General features: G+C 40.8%; 1 protein-coding gene across 1 annotated transcript in view; it reads left to right on the top strand.

Annotated features, from left to right (window-relative positions):
- The first annotated feature begins 3,766 nt into the window (after positions 1-3,766).
- Rab39 (RAS oncogene family member Rab39) overlaps positions 3,767-18,104 on the top strand; it is a 44,074-nt gene continuing 29,736 nt past the window's right edge. Inside the window, exon 1 of the mRNA XM_076187963.1 lies at positions 3,767-4,142. Coding sequence (XP_076044078.1) covers positions 4,035-4,142 — 108 coding nt within the window. The 5' untranslated portion in view covers positions 3,767-4,034. The remainder of the gene's footprint in view (positions 4,143-18,104) is intronic.

Raw genomic sequence — 18,104 nt, 5'->3', positions numbered from 1 at the left:
CGTATTTTTTAACAGACCTCGTGTGTGTATTATATATATATATATTTTTTCTTTAAGGCATATTGAATTGTATGCAACAGCAAATTAAGCTCTGATGAGTTTCCGATGAAGAGATTCAAGTCTTCTAAAGATCTCTCTAGCATGGAGAGGTAAAGAAAAAACCAAGTTGCCGATAGAAGCCATCTAATGGGTAGAACAGGATACAAGACGTTTCGCTAATCACAGTTAGCATTTTCAATTGTGACAATAGCAAAGAAATGGATGATTATAAATACAGAAAGTAAACACTAGGAAAGATTACAAAGAGGTTGACCGATATTCAACGTGTCCTTTCCCAGTTTTAGACCAAAATAACGGTCAACTCTTTGTAATCTTTCCTAGTGTTTACTTTCTGTATTTATAATCATCCATTTCTTTGCTATTGTCACAATTGAAAATGCTAACTGTGATTAGCGAAACGTCTTGTATCCTGTTCTACCCATTAGATGGCTTCTATCGGCAACTTGGTTTTTTCTTTACCTCTCCATGCTAGAGAGATCTTTAGAAGACTTGAAACTCTTCATCGGAAACTCATCAGAGCTCAATTTGCTGTTGCATACAATTCAATATGCCTTAAAGAAAATATTTTGCCGCGTTACTCCAATATATATATATATATACGTATATATATATATATATATACACACATATTCTAACACGTTGACGTAAGTGGGAGTAGGTACCACAGGAGGTTTAGTTTGTTTATTCAGTCGAAGGCTCTTGTGTTTCATACTCCCACTCATGTCATATATATATATATATATATACCTGTGTGTGTGTGTGTGTGTGTGGATGCATTTTTAGTCAGCCTATGTAACGTGTCACAACTAAGAACGCCTGCCGGCGGGTGGTCCCACTGGAAGGAGGGAGGGACCTCCGTGCCGCTCGTCCCCATTGCCTTTCCCCCCACCCTCCCCATCTACGTACATCATCTGGAAAAATGGTCACAAGGTGCTGGCATCTAGTTCCAGGAACGAACGGAAGATTTAGAATTTTCAGCTCTCACTTTTGCGTTAGATCGGGAGAGAGAGAGGAGGTGTGGAGAAAGTGGAGAGAGAGAGAGAGAGAGAGAGAGGGGGGGGGGAGCTAGACAGCAGACGACAACCAGCGATTGCCCTGTTTCCTTGCTTCCTTCCTTTCTGCCTTCGTCCCCGTTGCACCTCCTCCCCAGCGACATCGGAGCTGAAAATTCTAAATCTTCCGCATCAGCTCGCCAGGCGAAGTCAGCCATGCTGCATAGCTTCTCCTCCTTTAAGAAGAAAACAATGTAGGGGAGAAGTGGGGGGGGGGGGAGCTTAGGACATCTGATAACTGTCACGGGAAACTCGTTGTCGACGGCGGGACACCAAGAGGACGACGAAATCCCTCCTGAGTTCATCCAAAGTTGTGTTGCGTACACGTATACAAACACGCACACACATCAGGTAGGGCAATAGTTGTCGATCCCTAGTCCAAGACGCTAAGACCACGGTGAACCATGGTGAAACCTCTCTCTCATTAAAGAGAGAGAGAGAGAGAGAGAATCATGGTCTGGGACAAGAGAGTCAGGAGTTTGTGGGAACGGGCTGGAAAAAAAGAATGTCTATAAAATGTCACAGTTTTGGATGCAGCAGATCCATCAAGACCGGGAGCAGTTTCGAAGCAGCCCAATCGAGCCGAGATGGAGAGGAAGGACAGGACCCCTCGAATTTAGCTCCATTCTTGCAAATCATAATAAGATAAACACACAAGCACACACATACACATCACTGCACTGCCAGCCGGCACTCCAACTCTGGTGGGCAAAAAGTCGCGTGCGTGCGCGCGTGTGTGTACGTTTATGCGCGCGCGCGCGTGTGTGTGTGCGTTCATGTGCGGGCGCGCGCGTGTGTGTGCGTTTATATGCGGGCGCGCGCGTGTGTGTGCGTTTATGTGCGCGCGCGCGTGTAATTCTCCATGGTCTTAGATCATGTGTTGGACTCATGATCGTCAGGTATTACCCTCCCGGATGAGAGCTCAAAGTTCATGTATGACCGATGTATGGGTAATGCTGCGACCTGACACACACACGCACGCAACTCCCCGCCCACGAGAGTAGGAGTATCAGCTCGCAGCGTAGCAATACTAAAATTATTTCAGCCCTGGGCGGGATTCGAACTCGGACCGCTGTAGTAGCAGTTGCGAATGCTATCACCGCGCCGTCTAGCCGTGTGTGTGTGCGCGCGCGCGCGTGTGTTCACCTCACACCTAGGATCGACAGCTATGAAGCAGTCGATCACGAGTCCAACACGTGATCCAATACAATGGTGAATGAATCACACACACACACACACTCCAAAACACCATGTGTAACATCTTTATATCGGGACCAAGGAAGAGCATCTTGACGCTTCTGCTTACAACCAACCGATGTTGCAGCCTCCAAGCGGCACAGTATCGGCGCCTGACTGTAGTACTACCACCAGACATCATCCTCATCATATCATCACACCGCCGTAGCCACCACCAACCTCTCCCCCCCCCCCGGATTTCGACCGGTTCCCAGGCTGACCTGATAGGGGGTTTGGTACCCCTCAGCCTCAGCAGCCGTCAGCTGTCGTGACAAGATTCCTTGTGACAGTTCAGCTATGGGAAGGGGGAGGGACATTTGTCCTCTCCTGCCCACCCCCGCCCCGCCTCTGTAACGTTTCGCTCTTCGTGAGATGGAGCCACTCACACCCTCTTATGGGTACTTTCTATGGCACTATGAGACCTTACTTTTTTTACCCACACAGCCTTGGGCTCCCATGGTAAGCCTGTCCTAGAATTAGTCCAAAGCGCGCGCGCGCGCACACACACACACACACACTCACACACACAAGCAGCTCCGTTGCTTAAAGCTGCCGCCTACGGATGGGGATGGGGGTGGGGGACCTCCGTACAGCGGCATCTTCCTCTTCCCCATTATCCTTTTCTTTCGGGAAGTAAACATCTTGATTAACGACTAAGCCCCAAGACTGGGCATTCTCCTGCCATAGGTTCTCAAGCTGAATGTGAAAGATCCAGACCATGTTCTGGGCAACCACTATGCCCGCTACATGATGGAGGATCTCGACACTACAGATCATGATCATAAGGATTGTTAACAGCATCTGTCATACTGGAAATGCATCACTAAAAAGAAATGCAATCGCCGATAGGCGCTTACTAAGCGCACGAATTTGAATTGGGTCTAAGTGCAGCATTTCATGTGTGTAGTGCCTGTCAGTGATTAGCTCTACAACTCCATACCTAATCCACTGGGGTAAAACATTTTGACAATTATCTCAACAGTGTCAGATGCCATGAAAACGCATAGCATCACCAAGTGTCCAGTAACACTTTCCGAACTGTAGGCCTAGGCTAGCCTCTCTTTTGGCTTGAGATCAATTGGTAGGTGTTAGATACTCAAAGCTCTTACTTATTGATTACAGGAAAGAACTCAGATCTTACTCACCATCGGCCTAGTTCGGGGAGAGAGTTGTTGATTGTACTAAGACAGCATCCACTGTTATTTTCACTATCCTCATGGTTATATTCCACGGTAATTCGTCTACCAACACCTCTTTCTGCCATTTTTAAAGCTCGTCTGCCTCAAATCCGCGCAGATTGGTCAGTTTTCATTGGCGCAACTGGTCACGTGACTTGACCGAGCGGGAAACTCGGACCAATAGTAGCGCAGACGGATGCGCAATGAGTGTAAACATTTCTCACAGACCGTGAACCCCATTCACATCCAACAAAGTCTTTTATTTGAGACTTTCTTTTTAGTTTATGATCAGAAAGTATAAAAACAAGCTTCTCATTTGTATACGCATTTAAATAAATTTGAACACAACGCAATAAATTTCAATGATGATGCAAGTAAATTTATTTAGTACTAACAAAATATTTTTGGAATATTTACAATCAGCTGTGTAGTAATAACAACAACCTTGCAGGTGAAACGGTTGTGCTTACGGTGGTGTATCTATAACTACGATTTAAACAAAGAAACAATGGTTGAGCCTATTTTTGATTATCAGTTTAGACTTATTCTAATAGGGGACTCAACAGTGGGAAAAAGTTCACTTCTAAAATACTTCACAGACGGAAAGTTTTTCGAGGTAAGGAAAACAGTTCAGTGTTCATTTTATGATTATAATCATAACACATGTGTTTCTACGGAAATTACCTTTAATATAAATGTAAAAGGCCCTTGAATTTCACGATCATCCAACTAAAGCTTAATGTTCTGTCTAGGTTGCCATGCACTGCATAAACATATGCATGATTTTTTCTTTACCATTAAATGATATATCTTAATATCTTTGTTATTGTGTGCCATGCTGTTACTCGAATACAGACTAGAGCACTAGTGACTAGAGGTATTTTCTTTACTTGTAATAAAGATATGTATTATTCAATGCCTTCCACTCTATGGGGGTGAATATTTGAGAAAGATTGGGGTGCAGTTTTCTGGTGAAAAGTACTTTTCTCTAAGATAGCTTATCATTATGTTTTCATGATTCTAACCATATCCCTTGGGCAAGTATTTGATATATGACCAATCAATTTAACCTAGCCAAACAACCCCAGCCTAGTCCTTGTACCCTATCAGGAAATATTATAATTATTGTTATAGTGTACTGCATGCAAGGATTTTGATTTTTCTGTTTGGCACCATAGAAATTGTTTAAGGAAATTATTTCCAATACAGATTGCCAAAAACTGTGATTCTATTTCACTGTCAAAATACAAAGCATTTGATACAAGGGTGGATTAGAGGTCCCAAAATAATGCCTGGTTGGAAGGAGATCATGCTCATCAGAACATCTGAAACAATTTGTCAAGGTTATAGTTTTAGGGTCATGTATCATCCTTAAAAACACATTTTTGCTAATCTGTGGCTTTCTAGTAATATACAGTTTGAAACCATGACCAAATGAGGCAAGTCACATGAATTCCCTATTTGAAAATGTAGATGATGACATCATTCTGTGTTTTTAATGCTTTTTAATAATTTTTTTCAATGGTGAAAGAGAAAATATAGACACCATATAAGCTACAAAACAAAATATTAAGAATAGTATTACGATTCATTAAAACCACCCCAATAGAACATCTACACACAGAAACCAAGATCATCCCCAAAGAACATCACATGAAGACAGTAGGCACACTGTTTAGAGCAAGAGCCTTTTACCCTATTTTTCCATCCTATTATATCACATAGATACTGATGGACTGCAAGAAAAAATAGTTTGTAGCATAGCTTCTTGGTTTTGCTTTGTGAACATAGATTTATGAAGGATGTGATCTGCATTTGTTGCAGGCATGCTTGTGGTTGACAAGGTCAATTCTGGAAAAGCAGGACCAGTTAGCAGTTAAAAGTCTGGCCCAGGTTTGATGGCTCAGCCTCTGTATTCTTCCTCTTGCATCTTTTGCCTTGAAGGTGGTCCTCTGGGAGTTTTCAAAGGAGGATGCAGCTTCATTGATGGTTTGACACTAAGTGTCATGATCTGTGGCAAAGGTCTGGTGATGGTCAGTAGAACAGACACCAAGAGATTTTGTCAGGCAGCCCTTATCTTTTCTTTAGTGCCTCTCTATCATGATGATCAGTGCAGAGTTCTAACAGGATGAACTTGGGCAAGTGATGATCCTCCATTCTGGTGAAATGTCTTGCCCAGCATAGTTGCACCTTCAGTAGTATGACTTCAATAATGGGCATTTATGCCAGTTCCAGTATTTCAACATCATTGATAAAGTCACTCCATTGTATGCTGAGTATGATACAGAGATAACACAGGTTGAAATGTAGTAATCATATATGATTGCAATGCCTGATGTGGAAAGGTTTGATCCACACATTTGAGGCGATGTGGGATAGTTTGTTTAATTCTATGAAATCACCAAGTGGGCAGAAGGAACCATTGTGTATGTCTAAATTTGTTGCAAAGAGTAACTAAGTCCTCTTGTGCATCAGGGAAGTCTATGGGGTTGAAATTCAATGCATGAATGGGTTCCTGTGCTTTTTGCATGTCAGAAGTTGTGGTACACACTTGTGAAGTGGGGTATTTGTCCTCCATGAGTTGTATACATGAGGGATATACCAAGAAATCATAAATATTAGTGCCAACTGTGAGATGGAGGGGGCATTAATATCATTTGCAATCAATATGCATGTGTAACCATTGATGTTGAGCTGATGGCAGGAAGTAGGGAGATACCATTCACGCAGCTTGTCTCTGGCATACAGATTATATCGGTGTTTGGGGCTTAGAAGACTTGTGTATATATAATTTTGTATACTCATGAGGGAACAGCATTTTTTAGCCGATGATTACTGCATGAGTGTGTTTGAAAGTAGATAATGCTTGTGAGACTAGGGCAGATTGAAGGTTGAAATCTTCAATGAGGGGTAAGACATCTTTCTTGGTCGATAAATTATCAACAGTATTGAATGAGTGTTTTGTTTGACATTTTGCTGATTTGGACATGTGGGAGATGTTTTTATGAATGTTATGTTTGGAATGCATGTTGACAGCTGTGAGCAAGGAAGGAGAGGTGGAATCCTGAGGGGGTTTTGGAATGGTTGAGCAAGTGTTGGAGCTGTTTGTGTTTGGCTGTTGGAGCTCAGTCACATGTATTTTGCTAATGGTTGGTGGGGGTTTGTGAATGCAATGCAAGGAGGAAATGGTTTGCCTAAATTATACCATTCTGAGCAGGATATAAGACTATATCAAGTTGCTTCATCAAGTTCAAGCCTATGAGGATGTCAGCAGGAAAATGCATTGATCTTTAAAGTTAATATACAAGGAAAATTTTCCAAGGATAGGGAATGGTACACCATCAACGTTGGCGAGTTGGATAATGGGACACAAGGATGGTGACTTTCTTGCACTCTGAACGGAGTTTGTTAAAACTGAATTTGGACATAATGTTAACCCCTTCCATACGGTGATGCCTACGTAGGCGTCATGAGGAGCAAGTGGGTACGTGAGGATGCCGATGTCAGCGTCTTGATTACAGACGCTCCTCTACTTACGTTCATTCGTTTTACGTTTTTTCGATTTTACGTTTGAACTGACGGTAAAAAAAAATTGTAAAAAAAAAAATTTGAGTGAATTTTTTAGTTTACCGCGCTCTCCGTAGTTCAAACGATACTTGCGCACGACGCTGCGTCCATTGTTTACATTGCGCAGACGACAAACTGAACATGCCTTGCCTCCTCCTCCTCCTCCACCATCTCAATTTATGTTGCTTGAATTTAATCTATTTGAAATTAATGTTATTATTTTACAATGTTATGTGTTTAATTAATGATTTAGGGGTGTTTTATAAGATACGGTAATAGAATTTACCGATGTATAGTACAGTAACAACTTACGTTCATTTTCAACTTACGTTCGGCCGTTCGGAACGTAACTAAAACGTAAGTTGAGGAGCGTCTGTATATTTATTGTAGTTGTACCTGCGTGACCCTCATACTCAGTAAACTGGCTTCATCACATTTTCCATGGTTATCAAAATTCACGGGTGAAAGAGAGAACGATCGATACAGCCATGACTTTATTTTTTATAATGCGAGTATTATGACGCAACATCATACGTCTGGCAGCTAATGCTGCCCGCAAGATTTTGGCCCGGAGTGAAGTGGTTAACAGGAGGTCCAGTGTCTAGAAATATGGTGAGTTTTGTGTTGTTTGAGGTTGCCTTGAATACCATAGAAGGTAAGGAAGTGTCCAGGGTGTTCAGGGTAAGCACAGGTAGGGTTGGTTAGGGAAGTTCCGGGTATGGAATGCCTTGTGTGGACTTGCGTGTTGTGTTTGTGTTTTGTAGTCATACAGAAGGTGTGTTATGTGTGTCTCTGGCAGGGAGCATTGTGGTGAAGCAGGTCTTTGTTGTCTTTGTGCCAAGAGCACATGACAGTAGTCACTCATGTGGTAACATGTTCCATGGTACTTGCAGTAGCAATTTGGCTGGGACCAGTGTCTGTAGTAGCATCTGTTTGTGCTCTGTCCTGGTTTTTGGTAGTAGATGCAAAAGAATAGTGTTTGTGATAGAGAGCTCAGAGTGCTGATGTGAGCAGTAGATGTCTGTCTTGACCTCGTGTTATGTGATGTTGATTGTGTTACGTGGGCAACTGTGTGGCTGGGGGTGATTGGTACAGGCTGTGGATGTGAGTAATTGTTCTTTCCATATCTGAGAATTACCTGGAAAATTCTCCTAGTGTGGTGCATGGTGTGAATGGAATTGTGCCAGCTTTTTGGATTGTGTCTGGGTGTAATTGAGAAAGTAGTTGGAAATAGGCTAGCAGTGAAACTACATGTTTGAGTGAGATTTTGTCGTCTGTAACCCAGTCTGAGTTTTTGAGGCTATCCCTGATCTCGCTTTTGAAGGTGGATGCAATTTTTACTTCTCTCTGTTTTATGTGGGCGAGTATTATATGTTGTGGCCACTGCATAGAGGGGTGAAAGTGAGCCAAGTTGATCAAGTGCTGTAAAAGAGTTTTTGAAATGTTGAACAAATTCTGGATATGTGTCTGTTTCCTCAAAAATCTCAGACTGGATTATATCACCTGTGAGTGTGTTTTTGTGATCTATCCTTGATTTGAGAATGGAAATTTTTGTTTTATCATTGTGATGCTTCTATGTGTGATTACAGATTCAACTTCTGAGAGAAAGTTGTGCATGGGAATGTTCCGTACATTAAATTTTGGTAAACCATTCTCTTCCCTGATTATTGTTATGAGATTTTGTTTTTGATGGGGGTGTGGAGAGTTGTTTGAAGTGATTGAGATTTTGGCAGAACGGGACGAGTACAATGATTGTGTATGGGTTGAGATGTTTGGGACTGCATCATAAAATATAAACACAAAGGTAACAGAGAGTAGCAACTAGATGAAACCTACCATGGAAATTGTATCTAATTACCGAAGATGAAATGGTGATGGTCTGGCTCCTGGGTGATTAGGTATTTTGGCTCGTGGTGAGGTGAGATGAACACAGATGGTACACTGGTATAAAACAGAATAAATATGGATATATGTATATAAGAGGAAATGTGAAAATTTACAATGTAATACAGTTAAAATATTTATATATATTAGGACCTGTAGTGTAGAAAGATGATTCCTTAGAGAAGTGGAGGGCCCATGGAGGGATTGGAAAAATGAGTCTGGATATAGGCTCATGTATAGCGATGGTGGGCGAGTGGTCAACTTGTCCACGTGTGGTTGTTGTCCTAGGATGGGGCTTTTGTCTGTGGTGCTGGGTGATGGTGGGTGGGCAGTCAACTTGTCCACATGTGGTAGTGGTCATGGGATGGAGCTTTTGTCTGTGTTACTGGGTGATGGCAGGTGGGGGGTCAACTTGTCCGGGCGGGGTAGTGGACCTGGGGTGGGGCTTTTGTCCATGACAGCAGGGTGTAGCCATGTAAGTATAATGCTGGATGATGCAATGAAGAAGGGTTGCCTAGTTAGTAATGTTGCTGGCTATGTTGGAGTTGATTTCCTTGTAATGTTTCTGGCTACGTTGGAGTTGATTGTTTTATAGTAATGTTGGGTTGTGGCAATCTTTGTATCCCAAGGCTGCCTACCAGAAAATGTGAAAGGTTTGATCCACACCTTGGAGGTGATATGAGTAGTGGACCAAGTATTGGAGGCAATGTAAGTAGTGGAAGAAATAAAGGCCGAGTTGTTCTACAGATTTACTCTAGTAAATCGTAGCCAGTTGTCTTGTGCAGAGCCAGTTGTGAACTGCAGCAAGAAGCAAGGCAATTGACCACGAAAGCTGTGATGGTTGCCACTACATCAATTTTTGGTCATACAGAAACATTTACACTGTAACAGAAATAGGTATTTATATGGTTGAGTGATACACTCAGTAGGCCTATTAAATAAAAATATTTACAGTTATGATACATAGAAAGGACATCACATATTTTAATCATACATGATGAAAAATAGAATATAAGGATAATTCCTTCTGTGGATGTATGCTTCTCAATGGCATATTGTTGTGTGGACCAGGTGTCCTAAGGGTCAAGGTCAGGTCGGCATAATTACAGTTAATTGGCCTTTGGTCAGGTTCTGGTTAGACCTGATGCTAAACAACAGTTTGGTGCTGCTGCTGTGATGTATACAATGTTGTATGCTTGATATCTATCTTCTCGTAGTGTAATGTCTTGTGACATGTAGTTGTGACATCCTGTCATGTGTAATATATCTTCTTCCAACACTGACAACTCTGAGCCATACAGGAGGGTGGTCAAAATGACAGCTCTGTTCACCTTGATTTCTATTCCATTCTTCAGATGTTTGTTGTGCCACACTCGTTTATGTAGTCTGCCAAAGATACTGATTGCTATTGCCAATCTGTTATTAATTTCACTGGTGATCTTGACATCCAGTGAAATGGTGCACCCCAGGTAGGTGAAATTTTGGACTATTTTCAGTTCAGTCTCACCAATGGACACGTGGGGAGGGCAGTCCTCTTCTTGAGATGCAGATTGATATAGAACATCCTTTTTCTTTAAATTGACTTCCATCCCAAAGACTTGGGCAATTAGTGCCAAAACACAACCTTACTTCACTTTATTAGTCATTTGGAAGGATTCGGAGAGTTCACTGCTGAGTCTGATTTGGCTGCACTGATCTTCATTCAGCTGGGCAACCATGTTGATCAACTTTAGGGGACAACCAAGGCATTCCATATATGCCACAATCCTTTTCTGTTCACGGTGGTGAAAACTGTGGTTGGGTTGACAAACGTTACATACAATCCACTGTTTTGCTCTTGGCACTTCTCTTGGAATTGCCAGAGAACAAGGTGCTCCTGTTGGCTGTGAATTCACATTAGTCTGGGAGGTGGTCTTTGGCAATGATGGGTCTGTTCAGCAGTATATGTGCATAAATTTTTCCTGCAACAGAGAGCAAAGTTATCCTTCAATAGTTGGAGCAGTTCAATTTTCCCCCATTGTTCATATATAGGGTAATGATGACTGTGTCATGAAGATCTTGTGGAGGTTTGCCCCAGTGCTGTGGAGTTGGAGTCAGAGTTGGAAGAAAATAAGGGGCCCCTGGAGTCAGAGTTGGACTTACGTATGATTGTAGGTTAAAGTTAAGGGATAGCGAGCAAAAAGTCAGGTAGAAAGTAAGCTCTGAGCCTTGATGGGTGGTGGGGAGTACAACAGTTTCCCCCCATTACTATGTTAACCCCTTTTCCAATGTTCAAGTGGCGGATCTGTGTTTAGGCAACGTCCAGGGTCACTACGGGAAATTGGAGTGTTTAATCTTTGAAGAGTATGCTAAGATAAAAGGTAAACTTTGTAAGGTAGCCAGCCAATAGCCATACTGGCCCATATACAGTATCTACACTTGTTGCAGGCTTGCAGCATCTGACAGTGACTTTATATGGTCAATTACTTGTTTATTTTTATACTCTGTCTAATGCCTCTTTGAATAAGATAGATGCACATATGTGGAGGGATGAATAACATACTTGCACCTGTTTTTATATACTAAATATACAATATCTGAACAAATTTGGATGAGATTAAAAAAAAATCACAAAAAAACAAGATTTTTATATAAAAAAAAATACAGCGATTATTATTATTATTATTTTTTTCATCACAACATAATTGGATCACAAGCCCTCTGCTGAATAAATAGATTAAAATAATTTATTTGATAATAGGGTTATAACATAACTTATAAGTACACGAGTTAGTTTTGGTTAGTTTGTCACTGCACTCAACACCACTCACAGATTGAAGCTGGTTGTTAGTCTACCATCAACCACTATGTGAACAGATTTCTGCATTCTCTCTCTCCTCTGCAACGTATATTAATCGTATTACTTGTCAAATAAGAGTGATAGATGTCATTAGTAAGTCAAGAAAAATGTGTCGTCTGCTACACCATTTTTAGTATTTCGCTGTTTGTCACATTTTTTAACCACTTTACTCCGGGCCAAAATCTTGCGGGCAGCATTAGCTGCCAGACATATGATGTTGCGTCATAATATTAGCATTATAAAAAAATAAAGTCATGGCTGTATCGATCGTTCTCTCTTTCACCCGTGAATGTTGATAACCATAGAAAATGTGATGAAGCCAGTTTACAGAGTATGGGGGTCATGCAGGTACAACTACAATAAATATAATCAAGACGCCGACGTCAGCATCCTCACATAACCACTTGCTCCTCATGACGCCTACGTAGGCGTCACCATATGGAAGGGGTTAAGGTAGTTACTATTTAGCAAAGAAAAAAGAAAAGAAAAACAAAGCATGTACAGTGGCCGCGAAAAGTTTGGGCGCAAAATTATAGGCTCCCCAACTTTCAGCTAAACTCAAAACATGCGAAAAATACAACTTTACGCCCAAACTTTTCGTTATTTTTCAATGCTAGCGTTTGTACCCGTATTTAGCCGAGACAATACGCACTACTTAGCAACTCTGTTTAGGCGCACTCGATGTCACGTGGAGTCAGTTTCTAAACATCTCTCACGGGGAGTAGTATTTTTTTTTTGCGGTGGTCTCTGTTTTTGTGCCTTGATATCTCCGTAATGGGAAGAGACAGTTGTTACAATTATAACCCTCTATAAGGAGGGTTATAAGTGTAAAGATATTGCTACTCGTGTGGGAATTGGAGTGCGTCAAGTGCAAAAGTAGACCAAGAAATTTCGAGACGGAGGAAGTAACATCATTCCTACTCCAAAGCATCACTCTGGTCGGCCAAGGAAGATATCAAATCGTACTTCTACGGTTATTAGGAGGCAGTTAGATAAAGATCCAACGCTCACAGCTCGAAAACTGAAAGAAAATAACCCTGCACTGCTGCATGATGTGTCTGTAAGATGTATTTCTGATCATTTAGCCAAAGATTTACAATACCGTAGTTGCTGTGCTAAAGTTCTTCCCCTCCAAAGTGCAAAAAACATACGTGATCGCATAGCATTTTGCAAGAAATATAAGGACTGGTCCTTAGAAGACTGGGAACGAGTATTGTGGAGTGATTAGTCAACGTTTGTGGTGTCGTCGGGCTGCAGGTCGAAGCGTGTGAGGCGCCCCAGGGGGTCTGACCCTAATGACCCTCGCTATACAGCTAAAGTGGTGAAACATGCTGCAAGTGTTATGGTGTGGGGATGCTTTGCATTTGGTGGAGTTGGCAATTTAGTGTTTCTTGCACAAAATGAGAGTGTAAATCAGCACACTTATTTCGAGTTATTGTGTGATAACCTGCCTGAAAGTTTTGAAAAGTGCAATGCTAGTTGGTTTATGCAGGACGGAGCTCCTGCTCACACAGCTCGGTCTGTTACCCAATGGTTAGAAGACTGTGGCGTTGGTTACTTAAAAAAATGGCCTGGAAATTCTCCAGACCTAAATCCCATTGAGCACGTATGGCATATAATTAAAAAACAGCTAAGCTAAAAACAGAAATACAGGATATTTGGGATAATATTATTCCTCAACACGTACAAAACCTGGCAAGATGCATCCCGGCACGTTTGGAGAAGGTCATAAAGCTTAAAGGAAAATCGCTTGGTAAATAAGGTATGTAATAAGCCATTTATAGGTCTTTAAATGATTATTTAAATGTCACAAGTGGTTTACATTTGTTACGCGCCCAAACTTTTCACGGCCACTGTGAATAAACAGACATGAAAATGTAATTAAAAAGAATACCGGGTGAGTTGCTATTCTTATCCAAAACATTTTTAAAACTGTGCCAAAACTAAGTGGGGCAACTGTACATTGTAAAATAAATAAAACACATCAAAACATGAAACCACAGAAAATGGAAGTGCCCTAACACCATAGAAAACCTTAAGTGAGGGGTATACTGATTTATTTGATATTCTAACATAGAAAAATTATTGTAGTATGGTTATTTTCCTTGCTGAGTTATTTTAAAACAAAATATATAAAAAAAATATATCTCGAGGTTTGATATAGACATAGAAGGGCCCCAGAAGAGGCTATTAAGCCTGTGACTCCAGCTCTAAATGACTAAAACTTAGGTCATCTGGGGTCTAGTGGTCGCTGTGGTCTAGGTGTTTGTTATTTATTTGAGCTGTGTAATTGAATATTTGATCTTGATGTTTCCATACACTATCCAATCTCTTTTCAAAACTCACAACTGAATTTGCATTCACAACATGATCAGGAAGACTATTCCAGTTGTTCACAACACGACTGCAGAAAGTGAATTTCCTGATGTCCAATCTTGGGCGCTGCTTGTAGATCCTCTTGCTGTGTCCTCGAGTCACTGAACCGGCAAGTTCAATAAATAATCCCCTGCTCACTTCACTATCATATAAATTGTTCACAATTTTAAAGGTTTCTATCATGTCCCCTCTTGATCTACGGTATGATAGTGTAGGAAGGTCTAATTTCCTCAATCGTTCAGGGTAAGGCAAATCCTTCAGGCTAGGGACCAACTTTGTTGCTCTTCTTTGAACTGCTTCCACAGCCTCAATGTCCTTTTTCTTGTATGGACACCATACCTGATTAGCGTATTCCAAATGTGGTCGGACTAGTGCAGTGTATAATGACTTGAATATGGTCTCGTTCAATGTTAAGAAAGTTCTTCTTATTAGCCCAACTAGTCTATTTGCCTTATTGATTTTCTCAGCCAAGTGTGCTGTGAACTTCAGCTCGTCATCAATTACAACTCCCAGATCCTTCTCTACTTTGATTCTTGTCAATTCTTCTTCCATAGAATATATCCTATTGTCCACATTTGATTTCCCGATTCTCATCACACAGCACTTCTTGGGATGAAATCTCATCAGCCACTTCTCTGACCAGCTTCTCATCCTCACGAGATCTTCTTGCAATTTCTCACAGTCCTGGCTTTCATGAATCCTCCTGAATACTTTGGTGTCATCTGCATACAAGAATAATTCGCTGTCGATTACAGAATCTGGCAAGTCATTAATATATAAAACAAACAGTAGTGGACCCAACACAGATCCCTGAGGTACACCGCTGACCACGTCCTCCCATTCTGACTCAACTCCATTGACAATCACTCTTTGTTTTCTATCATTGAGAAAGTCTGCTATCCATGACAAAATGTTTCCTCTGATGTTATAACTCTTGATCTTCTCAACTAGCCTTCTGTGGGGGACAGTGTCGAAGGCCTTCATGAAATCGCAGTATGCAATATCGACAGCTCCTCCTTCATCCAAAATCTGAGTCCATCTGTCCAAGACCGTGATCATTTGTAGTACCGTCGAACGCCCCTTCACAAATCCATACTGTTTGTTACTAATCAGCTTATTGCCCTTGAGATGTTCCAGAATCCTTTTCCTAATTATTGATTCCAATAACTTGCATATGACACATGTTAAGCTAACTGGTCTATAATTACCTGGGTCGCTTCTGTCACCTTTTTTGTATATTGCCGAGATGTTCGCTAGTTTCCAATCTATGGGTAGTCTTTCACTCAAAAGTGATAGATTAAAGATCTTACAAAGCGGATATGCAATTACATCTTTCGTCTCCTTCAGAATTCGAGGATGAAGCCTTTCCGGCCCAGGGGATTTATTCCTTTGTAGTTTATCTATAACACTGATAATATCCTTGCTAGAGAATTCAATCTGTGATAACATTGGAATATCCTTGACCTCCACCTCTGGTATTAACCCTTCTGGTTCCTTGGTAAACACTGAGCTAAAAAAGTCTGCAAGTACTGTTGCCTTTTCATTGTCATCTTTAGTTTTAGAAGTTTTATTCAAATCTTTATACAGATTACATATACTGACTGAAGCTTTTGTTTTCGACTGGACATACTTCCAAAATATCTTTGGGTTAGACTTGACGTTTTGCGCAATAGTCTTCTCCATGTTCTTAACAGAAGACCTAGTTTCAGCTCTTACCTGATTATTAATCCGTCGGTATTCCTCATATAATTTGTCATACTCGCCCTGATTAATTTCTCTACCTTCCCTCATTTTTTTCAATAGCATCCAAAATCTTTGTTTTTTCTTAATCTTTGCCCACAGCTTTCTATTCATTGGCAAATTATGATTTGTTCTCTTCCTTAATTCCCCACTGTTTTTAAGTTCTCTCCTTGGAATACATTTGTCTATTGACTCTTGTAGTTTACTTTTAAATCTGCACCACATGTCCTCGATATCATCGGTATCCAGATACTCATCCCAATTAATATTCAACATTCCGTTTAGCTTGCAATAATCCGCCTTTTCAAAAAGATACACAAGTCCCTTACAATTTTTTACCTGTGGTTCCATGTTGCATCTGAAAATTACACATCCATGATCACTCCTACCAAGTGGATTTCTTATCTCAATATCCTCCACGATCATGTTGTCATCAGTAATAATCAAGTCAAGTATGTTGCCTGCATCTGAACCTCTGAATCTAGTAATTCCGGCGACATGTTGTATAAAGTAGCAATCTCGCATTTTCTCAATAAACCTTAGACTTAGGTCATCATCACCAGTTTTGCAGGTCATGTTCTTCCACTCTATATTTGGTAAATTAAGATCTCCCACTATTACTTTATGTTTGATGTTGTAGTCTGCTATTTCTTGCATCAGTGACATAATTTTCCCATTGTTTTCTGCCTCACTATTCGGACTTCGATATATAGACACAATTAACACATCCCCTACACCCGTTTTTCCTTTAATTTTTGCTGCAATATATTCAGTAGCTTCCTCCTTGAATTCCACAATGTCATACTGAATACCTTTTTCTATGTACAGCAACATTCCCCTACCAACCTCCGCCTTTGCCAAATATTTCATACCCCTCTATAGCATACTCTACTATGTCTCTTTCAAACCTAAAATTCTTTGGCTTAACTTCTTGTACTGCAATTACTTGGGGAGGTACTAGCTCCCCACTTAAAATAGTCCTTAGTTCGTTAATCTTATCATAGGAAAACACATCAACATTACAAAATAACACTTTAACATTTTTAACCCAATTTGTCGATTCTTCATTAGCACTAGTGTTTTTAGACGCTTCAACATACAGTCAAACCTCGGTTATCGAACGCTTCTGTTCTCGACCAAATCGGTTTTCGACCAAAAATTTCGAGAATTTTACGTCTCAGAACTCGACCAAATTTCGGCTCTCGAACAAACCGAAAGAAGCCGAGCGTACCCGAACGCGGCTCACTCGCGAGCCGAGAGAACTCGAATGCTAAGGACGCTTCCTCCGTAGCGCATTTGCGATCAAAGTTCATTCCGAGCAGACGTGTTCGTTCTTATTTACGTAAATCTGACTTTTTTTCATCTTTGCATCGTGTATTAGCCCCTAATCATGGGTCCAAAGAAAGCAAGTTCAAGTGGTGAAGAAAAGAGGAAAGTAGTGCGCAAAACTATTGAATTTAAAAAAGAATTAATAGCGAAATATGAATCTGGCGTTCGTGTGTCTGCGTTGGCTAAGGAGTTTGGGATGGCGAAATCGACGATAAGCACCATCCTAAAAAATAAAGACCAGGTTAAAGCAAGTGATGTGGCTAAAAGATCAAGTGTTTTTAGCAAACAAAGGCCACAGGTATTGGAGGAAGTGGAAAAACTTTTGCTGATTTTCGTAAATGAGAAACAGTTAGCAGGTGATACTCTTAGTGAAGATGCAATTTGTGCCAAAGCAAGACAATTGTATGAAGATTTGATAAAAAAAGATCCTAGCATTATTCCGGAAGGGTTTGATAAGCAAGCAGAGGGTGGTTTGAAAAGTTTAAGAAAAGAAGTGGGATACACTTATTTATGGTAAACAGTATACAGTGCAGTTTATGGTGTAAAATAGTAAAAAAAAAATTAGAAAAAGTTGTTTTTTAGACTTGGAACGGATTAAAATTATTTACATTGATTATAATGAGAAAAATTGTTTCGGTTTTCGAACAAATCGCTTTTCGAACAGCCTTCTAGAACGGATTATGTTCGAAAACCGAGGTTTGACTGTATTTGCTTACATATCTATCCGGCCTTCTCCCGTGTCCCCACAGCTCACTGTTTCTGTTCTTGCAACTCCTTCCGAAGCTCTGCTCGTTGCCTCTCTTCTCTTCACCTTCAACAGGTATCTTTTCCACGGGCTTCCTC

The sequence above is a fragment of the Oratosquilla oratoria genome, chromosome 7 (assembly GCF_046742065.1).
Source record: "Oratosquilla oratoria isolate Oo_2021 chromosome 7, ASM4674206v1, whole genome shotgun sequence".
NCBI lineage: Eukaryota > Metazoa > Arthropoda > Malacostraca > Stomatopoda > Squillidae > Oratosquilla > Oratosquilla oratoria.
This window is presented reverse-complemented; position numbering and strand designations above follow the sequence as displayed.